Genomic DNA, 17,500 nt, shown 5'->3' on the forward strand with positions numbered 1-17,500 from the left:
GGAGTCTCTCGCATTCTTCTCTGCATATCCTCGAACGCTCTGTCAGGTTGGATGGGGAGCATTGCTGCACAGCTATTTTCAGGTCTCTCCAGAGATGTTCGATCGGGTTCAAGTCCGGGTTCTGGCTGGGCCACTCAAGGACATTCAGAGACTTGTCCCGAAGACACTCCTGCGTTGTCTTGGCTGTGTGCTTAGAGTCGTTGTCCTGTTGGAAGGTGAACCTTCGCCTCAGTCTGAGGTCCTGAGCACTCTGGAGCAGGTTTTCTTTAAGGATCTCTCTGTACTTTGCTCCGTTCATCTTTCCCTCGATCCTGACTAGTCTCCCAGTCCCTGCACTGAAAAAACATCCCCACAGCATGATGCTGCCACCACTATGCTTCACTGTAGGGCTGGTGCCAGGTTTCCTCCAGACGTGATGCTTGGCATTCAGGCAAAAGAGTTCAATCTCGATTTCATCAGACCAGAGAATCTTGTTTCTCATGGTCTGAGAGTCCTTTAGTGCCTATTGGCAAAATTCAAGCAGGCTGTCATGTGCCTTTTACTGAGGAGTGGCATCCGTCTGGCCACTCTATCATAAAGGCCTGATTGGTGGAGTGCTGCAGAGATGGTTGTCCTTCTGGAAGATTTTCCCATCTCCACAGAGCTCTGTCAGAGTGACCATCGGGTTCTTGGTCACCTGATCAAGGCCCTTCTCCCCCGATTGCTCAGTTTGGCCGGGCGGCCAGCTCTAGGAAGATTCTTGGTGGTTCCAAACTTCTTCCATTTAAGAATGATGGAGGCCACTGTATTCTTGGGGACCTTCAATGCTGCAGAAATGTTTGGTACCCTTCCCCAGATCTGTGCCTCAACACAATCCTGTCTCTACGGACAATTCCTTCGACCTCATGGCTTTGTTTTTGCTCTGACATTCACTGTCAACTGTGGGACCTTATATAGACAGGTGTGTGACTTTCCAAATCATGTCCAATCAATTGTATTTACCACAGGGGGATGCCAATCAAGTTGTAGAAACATCTCAAGGATGATCAATGGAAACAGGATGCACCTGAGCTCAATTTTGAGTCTCATAGCAAAGGGTCTGAATATATATGTAAATAAGGTATTTATGTTTTTTATTTTTAATACATCTGTTTTCGCTTCGTCATTATTGTGTATTTTGTGTCGATAGATTTTTTAAATACATTTTAGAATAAGGCTGTAACGTAACAAAATGTGGAAAAAGTCAAGGGGTCTGAATACTTTCTGGCACTGTCTGGAGAACTCTGCTCTGTGGGATTCTGTCTCTGACTAAACAACATTCTGATCTCTGAACAGTCTTTTCTACAAGCCTGTGCTTTTACTATAGCTAGGACCCATACAAACTGACCCCACGTCAGTTTTATACCTCACTACAGTATAATACCATAACTGAGATGTCTGTTGTCATTGCTTTCCAGGTGCGCGGGATCAAGGGGGTCTTCCTGGCCAATCAGAAGGTGGATGGCAAAGTGCGGACTCTCATCACCTATAACAAAGGCCGAGACTGGGAACCGCTAGCCCCGCCTACTACTGACATGAACGGCAAACCGGTCAACTGCAAATCAGTAAGGAAACCATGCACTGCCCACAATGCAGCAGCTTTATACCCATCAATCTGCCGACATGTAAGTGATTACTTCTAGGATGGAAGGCAAGAAGAGTGCAGTTTTAAAGTATTCAATCGGCAAACCGTGGTCTCGTGAACATCTACAGGGCTGGGTGTCTGAGTCATTATTAGCCATCGGTCCCTCAGACAGAGAAAGTTTAACCATAACTTTGTTTTTGAACACCCATTACTCCTCTCTCGTTTATATATGCTCCTCGTTTGTGACAGCGACGCCAGGTGACAGGTCCGAGAGACAGCTTTATGTCCTCTGACAACAACACTATCACCCGCACGGTGTGTCCAAGACGACACAAACACTGCTACTACTCCATCTAAAAGGCCTGTCTCAAAGCACATTAGAATAATAATGTCTGATTGAATAGAAGGCTGGTGATTGGTACATTTCTGTTAAATGTGGATTCATGTGTGTTGTCTGTGTTTAATCTACTGCCTAATAGTGCTGCAAACAGGCTACTTTTTTTTGTTTAGGTTTGAGAGGGCCAGATACAGGCCCCATAGATCACACAACATAGAGTACTACCCTTATAATGTGACATAACTCATGTTTTACCCCTCTCCTAGCCTGACTGTCACCTCCACCTCCACCTGCGCTGGGCTGACAACCCCTACGTATCAGGGACCGTCCACACCAAAGACTCCGCCCCCGGACTCATCATGGGCGCAGGTGAGTAACCATGACTACCACTGCCCCATGACTACCACTGTCCTTACGTCATTACTGCAGTGGCCATGGTTACATTATGACCAATCATTCTGGTTGTTTGGCTTTATAGGAACACAGCATTACTCTCTGTATGAGACACTGTAACAGCACCCTGTGGGGACACTGAGACTGGGAACCCCTACAGTTTCAAATCAAATTGTGTTTGTCACATGCGCCGAATACAACAGGTGTAGACCTTATAGGGAAATGCTTACTTACAAACCCTTAACCAGCATTGCAGTTTTAAGAAGAAAAAATCTAAGAAATCAACTAGTTTGCTAGTGAACCGGGGTTGGTTAGTCTAAGTAAGCTTTAGACTACTGGTTCTAGTGAGGGATTCCAGCCCCAGTCATTACTGTGATGCAGTGAGGGATTCCAGCCCCAGTCATTACTGTGAAGTAGTGAGGGATTCCAGCCCCAGTCATTACTGTGATGCAGTGAGGGATTCCAGCCCCAGTCATTACTGTGAAGCAGTGAGGGATTCCAGCCCCAGTCATTACTGTGATGCAGTGAGGGATTCCAGCCCCAGTCATTACTGTGAAGTAGTGAGGGATTCCAGCCCCAGTCATTACTGTGATGCAGTGAGGGATTCCAGCCCCAGTCATTACTGTGATGCAGTGAGGGATTCCAGCCCCAGTCATTACTGTGATGCAGTGAGGGATTCCAGCCCCAGTCATTACTGTGATGCAGTGAGGGATTCCAGCCCCAGTCATTACTGTGATGCAGTGAGGGATTCCAGCCCCAGTCGTTACTGTGAAGTAGTGAGGGATTCCAGCCCCAATCATTACTGTGAAGTAGTGAGGGATTCCAGCCCCAGTCGTTACTGTGATGCAGTGAGGGATTCCAGCCCCAGTCGTTACTGTGATGCAGTGAGGGATTCCAGCCCCAATCATTACTGTGATGCAGTGAGGGATTCCAGCCCCAATCATTACTGTGAAGTAGTGAGGGATTCCAGCCCCAGTCATTACTGTGATGCAGTGAGGGATTCCAGCCCCAGTCGTTACTGTGATGCAGTGAGGGATTCCAGCCCCAGTCATTACTGTGAAGTAGTGAGGGATTCCAGCCCCAGTCATTTCTGTGATGCAGTGAGGGATTCCAGCCCCAGTCGTTACTGTGATGCAGTGAGGGATTCCAGCCCCAGTCATTACTGTGAAGTAGTGAGGGATTCCAGCCCCAGTCATTACTGTGATGCAGTGAGGGATTCCAGCCCCAGTCATTACTGTGATGCAGTGAGGGATTCCAGCCCCAGTCATTACTGTGATGCAGTGAGGGATTCCAGCCCCAGTCATTACTGTGATGCAGTGAGGGATTCCAGCCCCAGTCATTACTGTGATGCAGTGAGGGATTCCAGCCCCAGTCATTACTGTGATGCAGCTCTGAGGCTTTGATAGCTCTCTGTGTTGCAATACAGTGGAGCCATCAGACAGACAAGACTGGACATAATGCAGGCTTACGCCAGGCAGACACAGTGGGGGAAACTAGCAGCGGAGCTGTGTTCTCCACACTTCACCAAGCCCACTATCCACCTAAACCTTCTCAGACCGCTCTATTGTTGACAGTGCCACTCCTCTAGACAACCTGGATTTACCTTAGAAAGGTAGAGGCTTAGAGGAATGGAAGATACAGTGCCAAAGCACTTCAACCCCAGAGAAGAGTTCACTCAGTCACCGCTGCTTTTATATATTGAATACTTAGCATTTCTGTTCGAGCACCTCTGGAGGAGGAGAGTTAGACAGAGTCCTGAGTGAAGGGGATAAGTGGGGTGCCTCATCCTCTGAGTGAGAACGAGCTGCCATGCCAACCCTCACTTCTCCCCTCCTCTTTTCCCTCGTTCCCGCTGTTAAAAACGAGAGGAAAATTATCTGAAATGATTTGTCGGTGCAGGAGGCTTTGATCCGACAGAGCGCCTCCTCCTCCCTCACTGGTCTCTCTCCCTCTCCCTCTCCCTCTCCCTCTCCCTCTCCCTCTCTCTCTCTCTCTCTCTCTCCCTCTCCCTCTCCCTCTCCCTCTCCCTCTCCCTCTCCCTCTCTCTCTCTCTCTCTCTTTCTTTCTTTCTTTCTTTCTTTCAGGTAACTTGGGTTCCCAGCTGGTGGAGTATAAAGAAGAGATGTACATCACCTCTGACTGTGGGAAGACCTGGAGGCAGGTAAGTCTCAGTCTCTCTCTATTCCACTCTTCTGAAAAGGAGAGATGGGATAATTAACTGTGGAAGAGGAGGGCATTCAAATGTGTTTGTCTGCTAAAAAACGTTCAGCCTACAGTGTTCAACTGTTTTATACTCTTCTTCTATGTGTCCTATTCATGTACTGTAATCCTTTTAATTTCTTGCAGTCATCAACTAACTTTCCACTTCCTGGCTCTTTCATAATTTCCTGCAATTCTCCTTCCTGTTTTCAGGTGTTTGAGGAGGAGCATCACATCCTGTACCTGGACCATGGAGGGGTCATCGTTGCCATCAAAGACACCTCCATCCCTCTCAAAATACTCAAGTAGGCACCTCTAACCATCAACAAAATACTCAAGTAGGCACCTCTAACCATCAACAAAATACTCAAGTAGGCACCTCTAACTGTCAACAAAATACTCAAGTAAGCACCTCTAACCATCAACAAAATACTCAAGTAGGCTCCTCTGTCAGCAAAATACTTAAGTAGGCTCCTCTAACCATCAACAATATACGAGAGAGAGAGAGAGATACCTCTTCAAACCCAGAAATTCCTAAATTCACAGCCTCAAACAAAACATTTTTCTCCCCTTCTCAGAAGTGCACATACATGTATGTAGATCACAGAGATTCACTTTCGTTTAGGGGCCCCTTGGAAAGCAAAAGAACCCAACTCAAGGATGCCCCGTGCCAATATGCTGACTTCCCTTCACACACACTTGTTAGCTAATTCCTGGCTCTGGATCACTCTAACACAAATAGCAGCGGGTTGCTTTGGGTTGCTCATGTATTATCCCACCGCTGCCACGTTGCTTTTAATAATGTAAAAACATAACATTCTCAGAGGTGAGATGCCAAAATAAAACATGTAGGCTTATACATAATAATGTGTACATTCAGAAGTAAATCTGTACATATTCTAATGCAGTCATGTTGTGCTTATTCAGGGTACGTATGAAATAGGGATTACATGCAGATTGGTGTTAGAGAAATCTGTGGTGTACATTCATTCATCACAAATACACACTTGTGTGTTATTAAAAGATTAGATTGCAGCAAAGGACTTCCACTGTGTCCTCACGGTAAGTTCATCTTTGAACATGTTCTTCGAGTGTTATGGAGGAAGAAAGAACGAGGGAATGAGAAAGAGAGAGAGAGAGAGAGAGATATGAGACAGACAACAACAAACCATTCCCTGATTCTCTCTGTATACAGTATTGGAATGTCTGTCTCTCTCATACTCTGTGCATATTATCTAATCTGTCTCTCTAGTGTGTTTCTCTAGTTATTCTCAAGGCTTGTAAGCACATGATTAATTGCATAGCCTACAGACATGGGTCTGCTTCTCAATCCCATGTTGATTCCTTTCCAATACACAACCATACTTATGTAACCCTGTTGATTCCGGGAGCCATAACCACAGGAGGTTAATTCGAGCTAGCGGTTAGCTTTGTGTACTTTATCCTCTAATTTTAAAGTCCTTGCTTTGGTAAACATTAGCGTGTGCGTCTGGTGGCGTGTTTGAAGACAAACCCACGCCGAAACAGCCTGGTGACCAGTTCCAGGTCATGGTTCAGTCGTGGAGATAATCTGACCTCTCACGGCATGTATGACCGCATACAACCTTCTAGACAGGAACTCATTATGAAGGGTCTTTTGAGCCTCTTTCCAAGATGGCCGTTCTATTAAAGCCTATAGAACTGTAAGTCATGTACGACCGCATACAACCTAGCAGGGCACCCTACCAATATGGAGACTCACTTTTTCCAAGATTCTTGGAAAGAACTTAAGGTCAGTAGACATCTAGTTATGTAGTTAAATCTATAGTTGTGATAGTTATCGATGCATAGTTTTTTTGTGTGACGGCATTACATCCTGCTAGTCAGGAACCCTACTAATATAGAGATGAATTTCTACCTCATCCAAGATGGCCGCTTGTTGAAAAGAGCCTATAAACTTCCATATAGTGGATGTGATTGTGTTGATGTTTTTTCTCCCCAGGTTCAGTATTGATGAGGGACGCACCTGGACCATCCACACCTTCACAAGCACCTCAGTGTTCGTGGACGGACTTTTGAGCGAGCCGGGAGATGAGACGTTGGTCATGACGTGAGTGTGCCCTGGAATCTTCCATAATCGTCTATGGAGCTATATACAGTCGTTTGGAAAGGGAATTATGAGATTTGCAGTCTGAGAATAGGCCCCATTTCAAGGACACCTCTTCTCCAAAGCTCTGCCATTGATGTATTGCAACTCTCTCAACTAGTAACAAAGTAATTGATTGGTTTCTTAACACTATCACCTTAACATTGCGGTGTCTGATTGGCTTGAGCCTATTCTTCAGATGAAATGGCCAGGCGATGATTCCCCCAGGAGACATTGAGAATTGATCCGGCAGTCTCAGTGACACCTCCTGCTGCTTAGCTCACACTCCTAGCCTGCTCTCCCTGCCTAAGTCCTGGCTCCTCTGTTTGCAAATAAGCGGCTTAGTGAAGGAATAAGGATCAGCTGCCTCTCCAGGACTCATATTTTGCACCAGCAGGGTTTTCTCATCTCCAAAATTCACTCTCCATTAGGTGGAGTGGAGCGCCCAATTTTCCGTTTTTATGACCTGGTCGTTTCCTCCATGATTTTCTTGAGGGGTTGATTAGCCCAGTGAGGAAGATGATGGTGCATGTGGAGAGAACGCTTCTTCTTTCACTCTTTCTCGGTTTTCTTCTGTTTTTAAAAATGTTCTGTTGCCCTCTTTTCACTCTCTTGCTCTCTCTCTCTCACTCTCTCTCTCTCTCTTACTGTCTCTACCTTCATCTATTTTTCCATCTCTCCCCCTCTCTCCCCTAATCAAATCATCTCTTGTGAATTGGCTGGAGTGAGAGTAGAGGCACAAAAACTCAGAATTTTGGCCCCAGTGGGGAGATGAGACCTGGGTTTCATTTGAGCAAAGATGGTGGAGGGGGGGTGTAACAAAGGTGGTGGTGGAGGGAGGGGGGTGTAACAGAGATGGTGGTGGTGGAGGAGGGAGGTGTAACAGAGATGGTGGAGTGAGGGAGGTGTAACAGAGATGGTGGTGGTGGAGGGGGGTGTAACAGAGGTGGTGGTGGTGGTGGAGGGAGTGTAACAGAGATGGTGGTGGTGGAGGAGGGAGGTGTAACAGAGATGGTGGAGGGAGGGAGGTGTAACAGAGATGGTGGGGGTGGAGGAGGGTGTAACAGAGGTGGTGGAGGGGGTGTGTAACAGAGATGGTGGTCGTGGAGGGAGTGTAACAGAGATGGTGGTGGTGGAGGGAGTGTAACAGAGGTGGTGGTGGTGGAGGGGGGTGTAACAGAGGTGGTGGTGGTGGAGGGGGGTGTAACAGAGGTGGTGGTGGTGGAGGGGGGTGTAACAGAGGTGGTGGTGGTGGTGGAGGGGGGTGTAACAGAGGTGGTGGTGGTGGAGGGGGGTGTAACAGAGATGGTGGTGGTGGAGGGAGTGTAACAGAGATGGTGGTGGTGGAGGGGGTGTAACAGAGATGGTGGTGGTGGAGGGGGGTGTAACAGAGGTGGTGGTGGTGGTGGAGGGGGGTGTAACAGAGGTGGTGGTGGTGGTGGAGGGGGGTGTAACAGAGGTGGTGGTGGTGGAGGGGGGTGTAACAGAGGTGGTGGTGGTGGAGGGGGGTGTAACAGAGATGGTGGTGGTGGAGGGGGGGTGTAACAGAGGTGGTGGGGGGGGAGGGGGGGTGTAACAGAGGTGGTGGTGGTGGAGGGAGTGTAACAGAGATGGTGGTGGTGGAGGGAGTGTAACAGAGATGGTGGTGGTGGAGGGGGGTGTAACAGAGATGGTGGTGGTGGAGGGGGGGGTAACAGAGATGGTGGTGGTGGAGGGGGGTGTAACAGAGATGGTGGTGGTGGAGGGAGTGTAACAGAGGTGGTGGTGGTGGAGGGGGGTGTAACAGAGATGGTGGTGGTGGAGGGGGGTGTAACAGAGATGGTGGTGGTGGAGGGGGGTGTAACAGAGATGGTGGTGGTGGAGGGGGGTGTAACAGAGATGGTGGTGGTGGAGGGAGTGTAACAGAGATGGTGGTGGTGGAGGGGGGTGTAACAGAGGTGGTGGTGGTGGTGGAGGGAGTGTAACAGAGGTGGTGGTGGTGGAGGGGGGTGTAACAGAGGTGGTGGTGGTGGTGGAGAGGGGTGTAACAGAGGTGGTGGTGGTGGAGGGGGGTGTAACAGAGGTGGTGGGGGTGGAGGGGGGTGTAACAGAGGTGGTGGTGGTGGTGGAGAGGGGTGTAACAGAGGTGGTGGTGGTGGAGGGGGGTGTAACAGAGGTGGTGGGGGTGGAGGGGGGTGTAACAGAGGTGGTGGTGGTGGAGGGGAGTGTAACAGAGGTGGTGGGGGTGGAGGGGGGTGTAACAGAGGTGGTGGTGGTGGAGGGGGGGTGTAACAGAGGTGGTGGTGGTGGTGGAGGGAGGTGTAGAGAGATGGTGGTGGTGGAGGGAGTGTAACAGAGGTGGTGGTGGTGGAGGGGAGTGTAACAGAGGTGGTGGTGGTGGAGGGGGGTGTAACAGAGGTGGTGGTGGTGGAGGGAGGTGTAACAGAGGTGGTGGTGGTGGAGGGGGGTGTAACAGAGGTGGTGGTGGTGGAGGGGGGTGTAGAGAGAGGACACAATCCTGAAATAACAGAACAACAATTGTCTCCTACGTCAGGGATGACCAACACACATACACACACATACACACACATACACACACATACACACACATACACACACATACACACACATACACACACATGCGCCATCTGCTTCCGGTGCGGCAGGTAGCCTATCGTTGGGACATTAACCGAAAGGTTACTGGTTTGAATACTCGAGTAGACTAGGTAAGAAATCTGTCAATGTTCCCTTGAGCAAGGCAATTAACCCTAATTGCTCCTGGAAGTCGCCCTGGATAAGAGCTGAAATGTACAAATTTATATTTACGTGTAGGGGACAACTGACTTCAATTTTTGACGGTGGAAGACTCTTTGACCAGGGACTTAGCAGCAAGGACAGGCTGGAAGGGAGAGAGTCCTCTTCACATACTAATGACAAGAACCTTGGGAGGTAAAAACTGTGACTTGTCACATGCTAGATAGAGAGAGAGAGAGAGAGAGAGAGAGAGAGGGAGAGGGGGGATAACACAACAGCATCTTATTTGTGGGCTGACATCCACCATTCACAATAGAAAGTAATTTGCTGCCTATCAGAATGGGTTAAATCCTATTAGAATGGGTTAAATCCTATTAGAATGGTTTAAATCCTGTTAGAATGGGTTACATCCTGTTAGAATGGGTTACATCCTATTAGAATGGGTTAAATCCTATTAGAATGGGTTAAATCCTGTTAGAATGGATTAAATCCTATTAGAATGGGTTAAATCCTATTAGAATGGGTTAAATCCTATTAGAATGGGTTTTATTTTATATATTTTTTATTCCGCCTTTATTTAACCAGGTAGGCTAGTTGAGAACAAGTTCTCATTTGCAACTGCGATCTGGCCAAGATAAAGCAAACCAGTGCGACAGAAACAACAACACAGAGTTACACATGGAATAAACAAGCGTACAGTCAATAACACAATAGAAAAAAAGAAAGTCTATATACAGTGTGTGCAAATGGCATGATGAGGTAAGGCAATAAATAGGCCATAGTAGCAAATTAATTACAATTGAGCAGTTTAACACTGGAGTGATAGATGAGCAGATGATGATGATCAGATGATGGTGTGTAAGTAGTGATACTGGTGTACAAAAGAGCAAAGTATGGGGATGAGGTAAGTAGACTGGGTGGGCTATTTACAGATGGACTATGTACAGCGATCGGTTAGCTGATGTTTAAAGTTAGTGAGGGAAATGTAAGTCTCCAGCTTCAGCGATTTTTGCAATTTGTTCCAGTCATTGGCAGCAGAGAACTGGAAGGAAAGGCAGCCAAAGGAGGTGTTGGCTTTGGGGATGATCAGTGAGATATACCTGCTGGAGCGCGTGCTACGGGTGGGTGTTGTTATCGTGACCAGTGAGCTGAGATAAGGCGGAGGATTACCTAGCATAGACTAATAGATGACCTGGAGCCAGTGGGTCTGGCGACGAATATGTAGCGAGGGCCTGTAGAGCATACAGGTTGCAGTGGTGGGCGGTATAAGGCGCTTTGGTAACAAAACGGATGGTACTTTGATAGACTACATCCAATTTGCTGAGTAGAGTATTGGAAGCTATTTTGTAGATGACATCGCCGAAGTCGAGGATCGGTAGGATAGTCAGTTTTACTAGGGTAAGTTTGGCGGCGTGAGTGAAGGGGGCTTTGTTGCGAAATAGAAAGCCGATTCTAGATTTGATTTTGGATTGGAGATGTTTGATATGAGTCTGGAAGGAGAGTTTACAGTCTAACCAGACACCTAGGTTACATTCCATTGTCGCATACATAACACAACTGATGACATGTTTTCACATCAATTTGTTCCTTAAAGAACATGCTCTCACAGACTTGGAATTGGTCCATTTTTAATACATAAGTACATTTTTGTATGTCCTCCTTTTTACTCAATAGTATATTGCCACCTAGTGGAGATACATTGTACAACTCAATTTGATCGTCTTTCATTCGATGCTTTTATGAATGCCTTTGAGTTTATAAAAACACATTAACGCCAAGCCAATCTTATGTGCAGAGCAGTCAATGGCTTTGAAGGCCCTCATCATTTACAGGGGCATCTGGTGTGTTTAATATGCAAAGTATGGACTATAGAAAGATGTCGTTTCCAGAAGCCCTTAAGTGGATCCCTACTCATTAGTGCTGATGAAAAGAGTGTGGCTGGAGCGCTGTCATGTGACACCGCTACCTTCAGACTGCCTTGTTCCCAACAGAGGGGATTGGCTGAGACCGTGGACAGTGGATATGGTACAGGAGTCACGTCTCGAGTCTCTATGAAAAAACATCTACAGATTTCTAAGACAGTAGACAGTAAACAGACATCAAAGTGATGATAATATGATCGTATTAGATCTGTATTTCTCCTGTGCGTCTCTCCCTCCAGGGTGTTCGGTCACATCAGCTATCGGTCAGACTGGGAGCTGGTCAAGGTGGACTTCAGACAGTCATTCCCCAGACAGTGTACAGAGGGAGACTACGACTCCTGGAAACTCACAGATCTGCAGGTACTCAACACACACACACACACACACACACCCACACACACACACACACACACACACACACACACACACACACACACACACACACACACACACACACACACACACACACACACACACACACACAGTCTTGTGCAGCTCTTTGTAAAAATGTTGTGTGTATCCTGCACCTTTACAGTTAGCAAATGTATACTTTTGGCCCTCCTCAGGGAGAGAAGTGCATCATGGGTCAGGAGAGGAGTTTCAGGAAGAGGAAGGACACTGCGTTCTGTATCAAGGGGAGGAGCTACACCTCCGCCCTGACTACCAAGCCCTGCCAGTGCTCCGAGAAAGACTTCAACTGGTGAGACACCACACCACAACCAACACACTCTAGTGCAATAGACTATACTTGAGGTATAGACTTGAGATCAGCACATATGATATGCGTCACAATCAGGGTTAGGCTTGAATTCCTTTTCTGTTTAGGAGATTAGTTGAAAATCCAATAGAAGCATTTTCAATGAGGATCATCTTTCATTTCCAACTCTGTTCCTGAATGAGAATAACACTGTAATTCACCATAAACAATCAATCGATGCTGTATGTAGACTAGATAATTGATATTGATCCTGTTGGCGTGTGTGATGTTGGTGTCTATCGATCATTGATATTGATGTTGGTGTCTATCGATCATTGAGCTCATTTGACCTTTGCCCTTTCTCTGCACACTGGATGGAATTTACCCTTATCTACTGTTATAGGACCAGCTTACCCTTATTTACTGTTCTAGAACAAGTTTACCCTTATCTACTGTTCTAGAACCAGTTTACCCTTATCTACTGTTCTAGAACAAGTTTACCCTTATCTACTGTTCTAGAACCAGTTTACCCTTATTTACTGTTCTAGAACCAGCTTACCCTTATCTACTGTTCTAGAACCAGTTTACCCTTATCTACTGTTCTAGAACCAGTTTACCCATATCTACTGTTCTAGAACCAGTTTACCCTCATCTACTGTTCTAGAACCAGCTTACCCTTATCTACTGTTCTAGATCCAGTTTACCCTTATCTACTGTTCTCGAACCAGCTTACCCTTATCTACTGTTCTAGAACCAGTGTACCCTTATCTACTGTTCTAGAACCAGCGTACCCTTATCTACTGTTCTAGAACCAGCTTACCCTTATCTACTGTTCTAGAACCAGTTTACCCTTATCTACTGTTCTAGAACCAGTTTACCCTTATCTACTGTTCTAGGACCAGAGAAACACTAACTAGCTTTAGGTCAGTGTCTGGGGGTAACGTTCTCCTCTTCCTCTGTGTGTTCAGTGACTATGGATTTGAACGTGCCCAGAGCCTCAAAACAGAGGGAGATAGATGCTTCGCTGGCTTCTGGCACGACCCAGACTCACCGCCTGACGACTGTCACCAGGGACACAACTTTGAGTCCAGTACTGGGTGAGGAATAGTAGCACACACGCACACACGCACACACACACAGTCTTGTACAGCTAACCTTGTGGGGACATACAATTCAGTCGCATTCAAAATCCTATTTTCCCTAACTCCTAACCCTAAACCTAACATGTGCCTTTACCCTAACCCTAGCTCCTAACTCTAACTCTAACCCTAAACCTAACATGTACCTTTACCCTAACCCTAGCTCCTAACTCTAACCCTAAACCTAACATGTACCTTTACCCTAACCCTAGCTCCTAACCCCTAACCCTAACCCTAACATGTACCTTTACCCTAACCCTAGCTCCTAACCCCTAACCCTAACCCTAACATGTACCTTTACCCTAACCCTAGCTCCTAACCCCTAACCCTAACCCTAACATGTACCTTTACCCTAACCCTAGCTCCTAACCCCTAACCCTAACCCTAACATGTACCTTTACCCTAACCCTAGCTCCTAACCCCTAACCCTAACCCTAACATGTACCTTTACCCTAACCCTAGCTCCTAACCCCTAACCCTAACCCTAACATGTACCTTTACCCTAACCCTAGCTCCTAACTCTAACTCTAACCCTAAACCTAACATGTACCTTTACCCTAACCCTAGCTCCTAACTCTAACCCTAACCCTAACATGTACCTTTACCCTAACCCTAGCTCCTAACCCCTAACCCTAACCCTAATTCTAACCTAAACTCTAACATAACCAATAAGCCTAAACCTAACCACTAAGCCTAAACCTAACCCTAACCCTAAACATAACCAATAAGCCTAAACCTAACCACTAAGCCTAAACCTAACCACTAAGCCTAAACCTAACCCTAACCCTAAACATAACCAATAAGCCTAAACCTAACCACTAAGCCTAAACCTAACCACTAAGCCTAAACCTAACCCTAACCCTAACCACTAAGCCTAAACCTAACCACTAAGCCTAAACCTAACCCTAACCCTAAACATAACCAATAAGCCTAAACCTAACCACTAAGCCTAAACCTAACCACTAAGCCTAAACCTAACCCTAACCCTAACCACTAAGCCTAAACCTAACCCTAACCCTAACCCTAAACCTAACATATACACATTGCTCTCACCACTCTCCCTCTCCCTACCTTATCTCAATAAAGGAAAACCCATAATGATTGTTTTAGTACACCCGTCTCTACCCTACCTATACTACACCACAAGTCTCCCTGTTTTTTGACGTTGGTACGGCTGTGTTGCAGGTACAGGAAGGTTGTGTCCAACTTGTGTGAGGGGGGAGTGAACAAGCAGCAGAGCGCCAAGCAGCACACCTGTCCTCTGCTGCCGCCCAGAGGCCTCCAGCTAGGCATCAAAGGACAGATGCTGGCTGTGGCGCCTGGTGATGACATCACCTTCATCGTCCACCAGGAGCAGGTACTGTTTACTTAAGTCAGAATTTGGAGCAAATCCTGGCGGTGGGGTAGTTGTGTGTGGCTGTGTGTAGTAAATGTGTGTGTTTTTGTGACTTTGTCTGTGTGATTGTAACAATAGCCAGTTAAGAGATTTCCCCCCTGTTTTCCGAATGCAAGTTTATGATGACTCACACGTGACTTCTTTTAACTGCAACTAGATGAAATAGAGCATTAGTTTATCCCAGTTCTCAGTTCAGTGACGTTCTCTTCCTGTACCTCCTCCCTCACCCAGGGTGACACCAGCAGCACTAGGTACCAGATGGATCTGGGGGACGGGATGAGGGCCATCTACCAGAACCTGACGGTGACAGACGAACCCATCCAGCACCGCTACAAACAGCAGGGAGTCTACCGTGTCACCGTCAAGGCCGAGAACGTTGCCGGACACGACCAGGCCACCATATATATCCAGGTCACAGCCCCTCTACAGGAAGTTCACCTAGAAGTAGTTCCCATCGCCGGGATTAACCAGGAAGTCAACCTGACAGCTGTGGTGCTTCCCTTTGAGGCCAACCTGACTGTCTTCTACTGGTGGATAGGAGACAGCCTGCAGGTAATGTATACTGACACACACCTCACACACACACAACCTACAGGTAATGTATACTAGCACTTACCTTACACACACACACAACCTACAGGTAATGTATACTAGCACATACCTTACACACACACACACAGACAACCTACAGGTAATGTATACTAACACACACCTTACACACACACACACACCTTACACACCTTACACACCTTACACACCTTACACACACACACACACACACACACACACACACACACACACACACACACACACACACACACACACACACACACACACACACACACACACACACACACACACACACACACACACACACACACACACACACACAGACAATGATGAAAGCTAAATGGAAGCTAAAGCTCAAGGGTTGATCTGAGCCGTAGGCCAGATGCTCTTTGTGAATGGTGCTAAAGCTAAGCTTAGCACTGGTGAACGAATCAATGTATTTCAATGGGTCCCATTCAGCCCAAGATGTCCCTGGGGAACAGTCTGATAACGAGGTTCCCTGAGGAAGGAGAGGTGTCTGTCACCGTCCAGGCCTCTAATGGACGCTCCATGGTGCAGGACACCAAGAACGTTCACGTCTACGGTAAGAGAGAGGGAACATTACAGTGCTAATTATTATTGATATATACCAGAATTTTTGTATCTTTCAAGGATTTTATGTAATCTATCACAAGACATCTAGTGGCCCTTTAGAGTACTTCAGATTTTTGCAGGTGTCTGTAATTATCTCTGGCCCTAGGTGTGGCCTTATCACATGTAAAATATGTCAAATAAATAATTACAATTTCAAATAAAAAATGTAATGACAAAGCTGTAAAACCTTATCCTAAATATACATTAGTGAACACCATTGGTGTTTAATATTAATGACATATCCTTTATTTATATTTTATACACTTTTTGTTATTTTACTATGTCAATATGTATTTCTTGTCAATGTTTTGCCATCAAACTGGTGGCAGTTGTGAAAAAAGCCATTAGCTGGACGAGTTGCAGAGTTAATTGTTGATGAGATGCTATTTTCATTAATTTGCCTATTTTCTCTAATAGAAACTCATGGACAATGTGGACACAGATATAAATGAATACATTTTTTACAAGTAATTCAAGTATAAATTACCAAAGTTACGATAGATTGCCATAGATTTTCTGTTAACTACCAAAATTACTGATGATTCCGGTATTTCCGCTAAACTACCAGTAGCTTTGCAAACCCAGCTGTACATCAACTATTTATGGTGTTATTATATGAATTACATTATGTTAGTATATGGTGTTATTATATGAATTACATTATGTTAGTATATGCATTGGTTGAAGCTCAATGTTAAATTCAATATGCCACTAAAAATCTATGAAAATTCACAAACCAACTTGAATTGAGGTACACAACACACTCTCCGCCCCTCGTCATGACCCGTCTGGCCGTTACCGAGAACCACTATACTGTATATATGACAGGATCGTTAGCATTAGGGTCGTCAGACTATTTTTTTCTCCCAAACCTAGCTCAAATTCTAGACGTCGAATTAAAACTAGTTACAGAGTCCGTAAGGTGACCATTAGACTTTTGGACTGAATATGTTTTTGTTGGTGCAACAGATGTTTATAAAAGGTTAAGGTTAGGCTTAAGGTTAGCAGTGTGGTAAGGTTAGGAAGGAGGTTAGGGTTAGGCTTAAGGTTAGCAGTGTGGTAAGGTTAGGAAGGAGGTTAGGGTTAGGCTTAAGGTTAGCAGTGTGGTAAGGTTAGGAAGGAGGTTAGGGTTAGGTTTAAAATCAGATTTTAAGAAGATAAACGGTACACTGCATGAACAAAAGTATGTGGACACCTGCTCTTCGAACATCTCATTCCAAAATATAATAATAATAAAGTATGGACCTCGCTTTGTGCACGGGGGCATTGTCATGCTGAAACAGGAAAGGACCTTCCCCAAATTGTTGCCACAAAGTTGGAAGCACAGAAGTGTCTAGAATGTCATTGTATGCTGTAGCGTCTAAGGGGCCTAGCCCGAACCATGACAAACAGCCTCAGACCATTATTCCTCCTCCACCAATCTTTCCATTTGGCGCTATGCATTCGGGCAGGTAGCGTCCTCCTGGCATCAGCTAAGCCCAGATTTGTCTGTCGGACTGCCAGATGGTGAAGCGTGATTCATCACTCCAGAGAAGGCATTTCCACTGCTCCAGAGTCCAATGGCGGCGTGCTTTACTCCAGCCAACGCTTGGCGTTGCGCGTGGTGATCTTAGTCTTGTGTGCGGCCGCTCGGCCATGGAAACCCATTTCATGAAGCTCCTGATGAACAGCTCTTGTGCTGAAGTTGCTTCCAGAGGCAGTTTGGAACTCGGGTAGTGAGAGTTGTAACCGAGGACAGACAATTTTTACACAC

The 17,500-nt window shown here is 46.2% G+C and overlaps 1 protein-coding gene across 1 annotated transcript in view; it reads left to right on the plus strand.

Annotated features, from left to right (window-relative positions):
• LOC120049470 (VPS10 domain-containing receptor SorCS2-like) overlaps nucleotides 1-17,500 on the plus strand; it is a 42,811-nt gene that overhangs the window by 17,715 nt on the left and 7,596 nt on the right. The window contains exons 4-14 of the mRNA XM_038995735.1: nucleotides 1,437-1,583; nucleotides 2,207-2,309; nucleotides 4,418-4,494; nucleotides 4,746-4,837; nucleotides 6,514-6,621; nucleotides 11,552-11,672; nucleotides 11,879-12,012; nucleotides 12,978-13,106; nucleotides 14,334-14,505; nucleotides 14,776-15,096; nucleotides 15,574-15,697. Of these exons, the coding sequence (XP_038851663.1) occupies nucleotides 1,437-1,583; nucleotides 2,207-2,309; nucleotides 4,418-4,494; nucleotides 4,746-4,837; nucleotides 6,514-6,621; nucleotides 11,552-11,672; nucleotides 11,879-12,012; nucleotides 12,978-13,106; nucleotides 14,334-14,505; nucleotides 14,776-15,096; nucleotides 15,574-15,697 (1,528 nt within the window). The remainder of the gene's footprint in view (nucleotides 1-1,436; nucleotides 1,584-2,206; nucleotides 2,310-4,417; nucleotides 4,495-4,745; nucleotides 4,838-6,513; nucleotides 6,622-11,551; nucleotides 11,673-11,878; nucleotides 12,013-12,977; nucleotides 13,107-14,333; nucleotides 14,506-14,775; nucleotides 15,097-15,573; nucleotides 15,698-17,500) is intronic.

The sequence above is a fragment of the Salvelinus namaycush genome, chromosome 6, assembly GCF_016432855.1.
Source record: "Salvelinus namaycush isolate Seneca chromosome 6, SaNama_1.0, whole genome shotgun sequence".
NCBI lineage: Eukaryota > Metazoa > Chordata > Actinopteri > Salmoniformes > Salmonidae > Salvelinus > Salvelinus namaycush.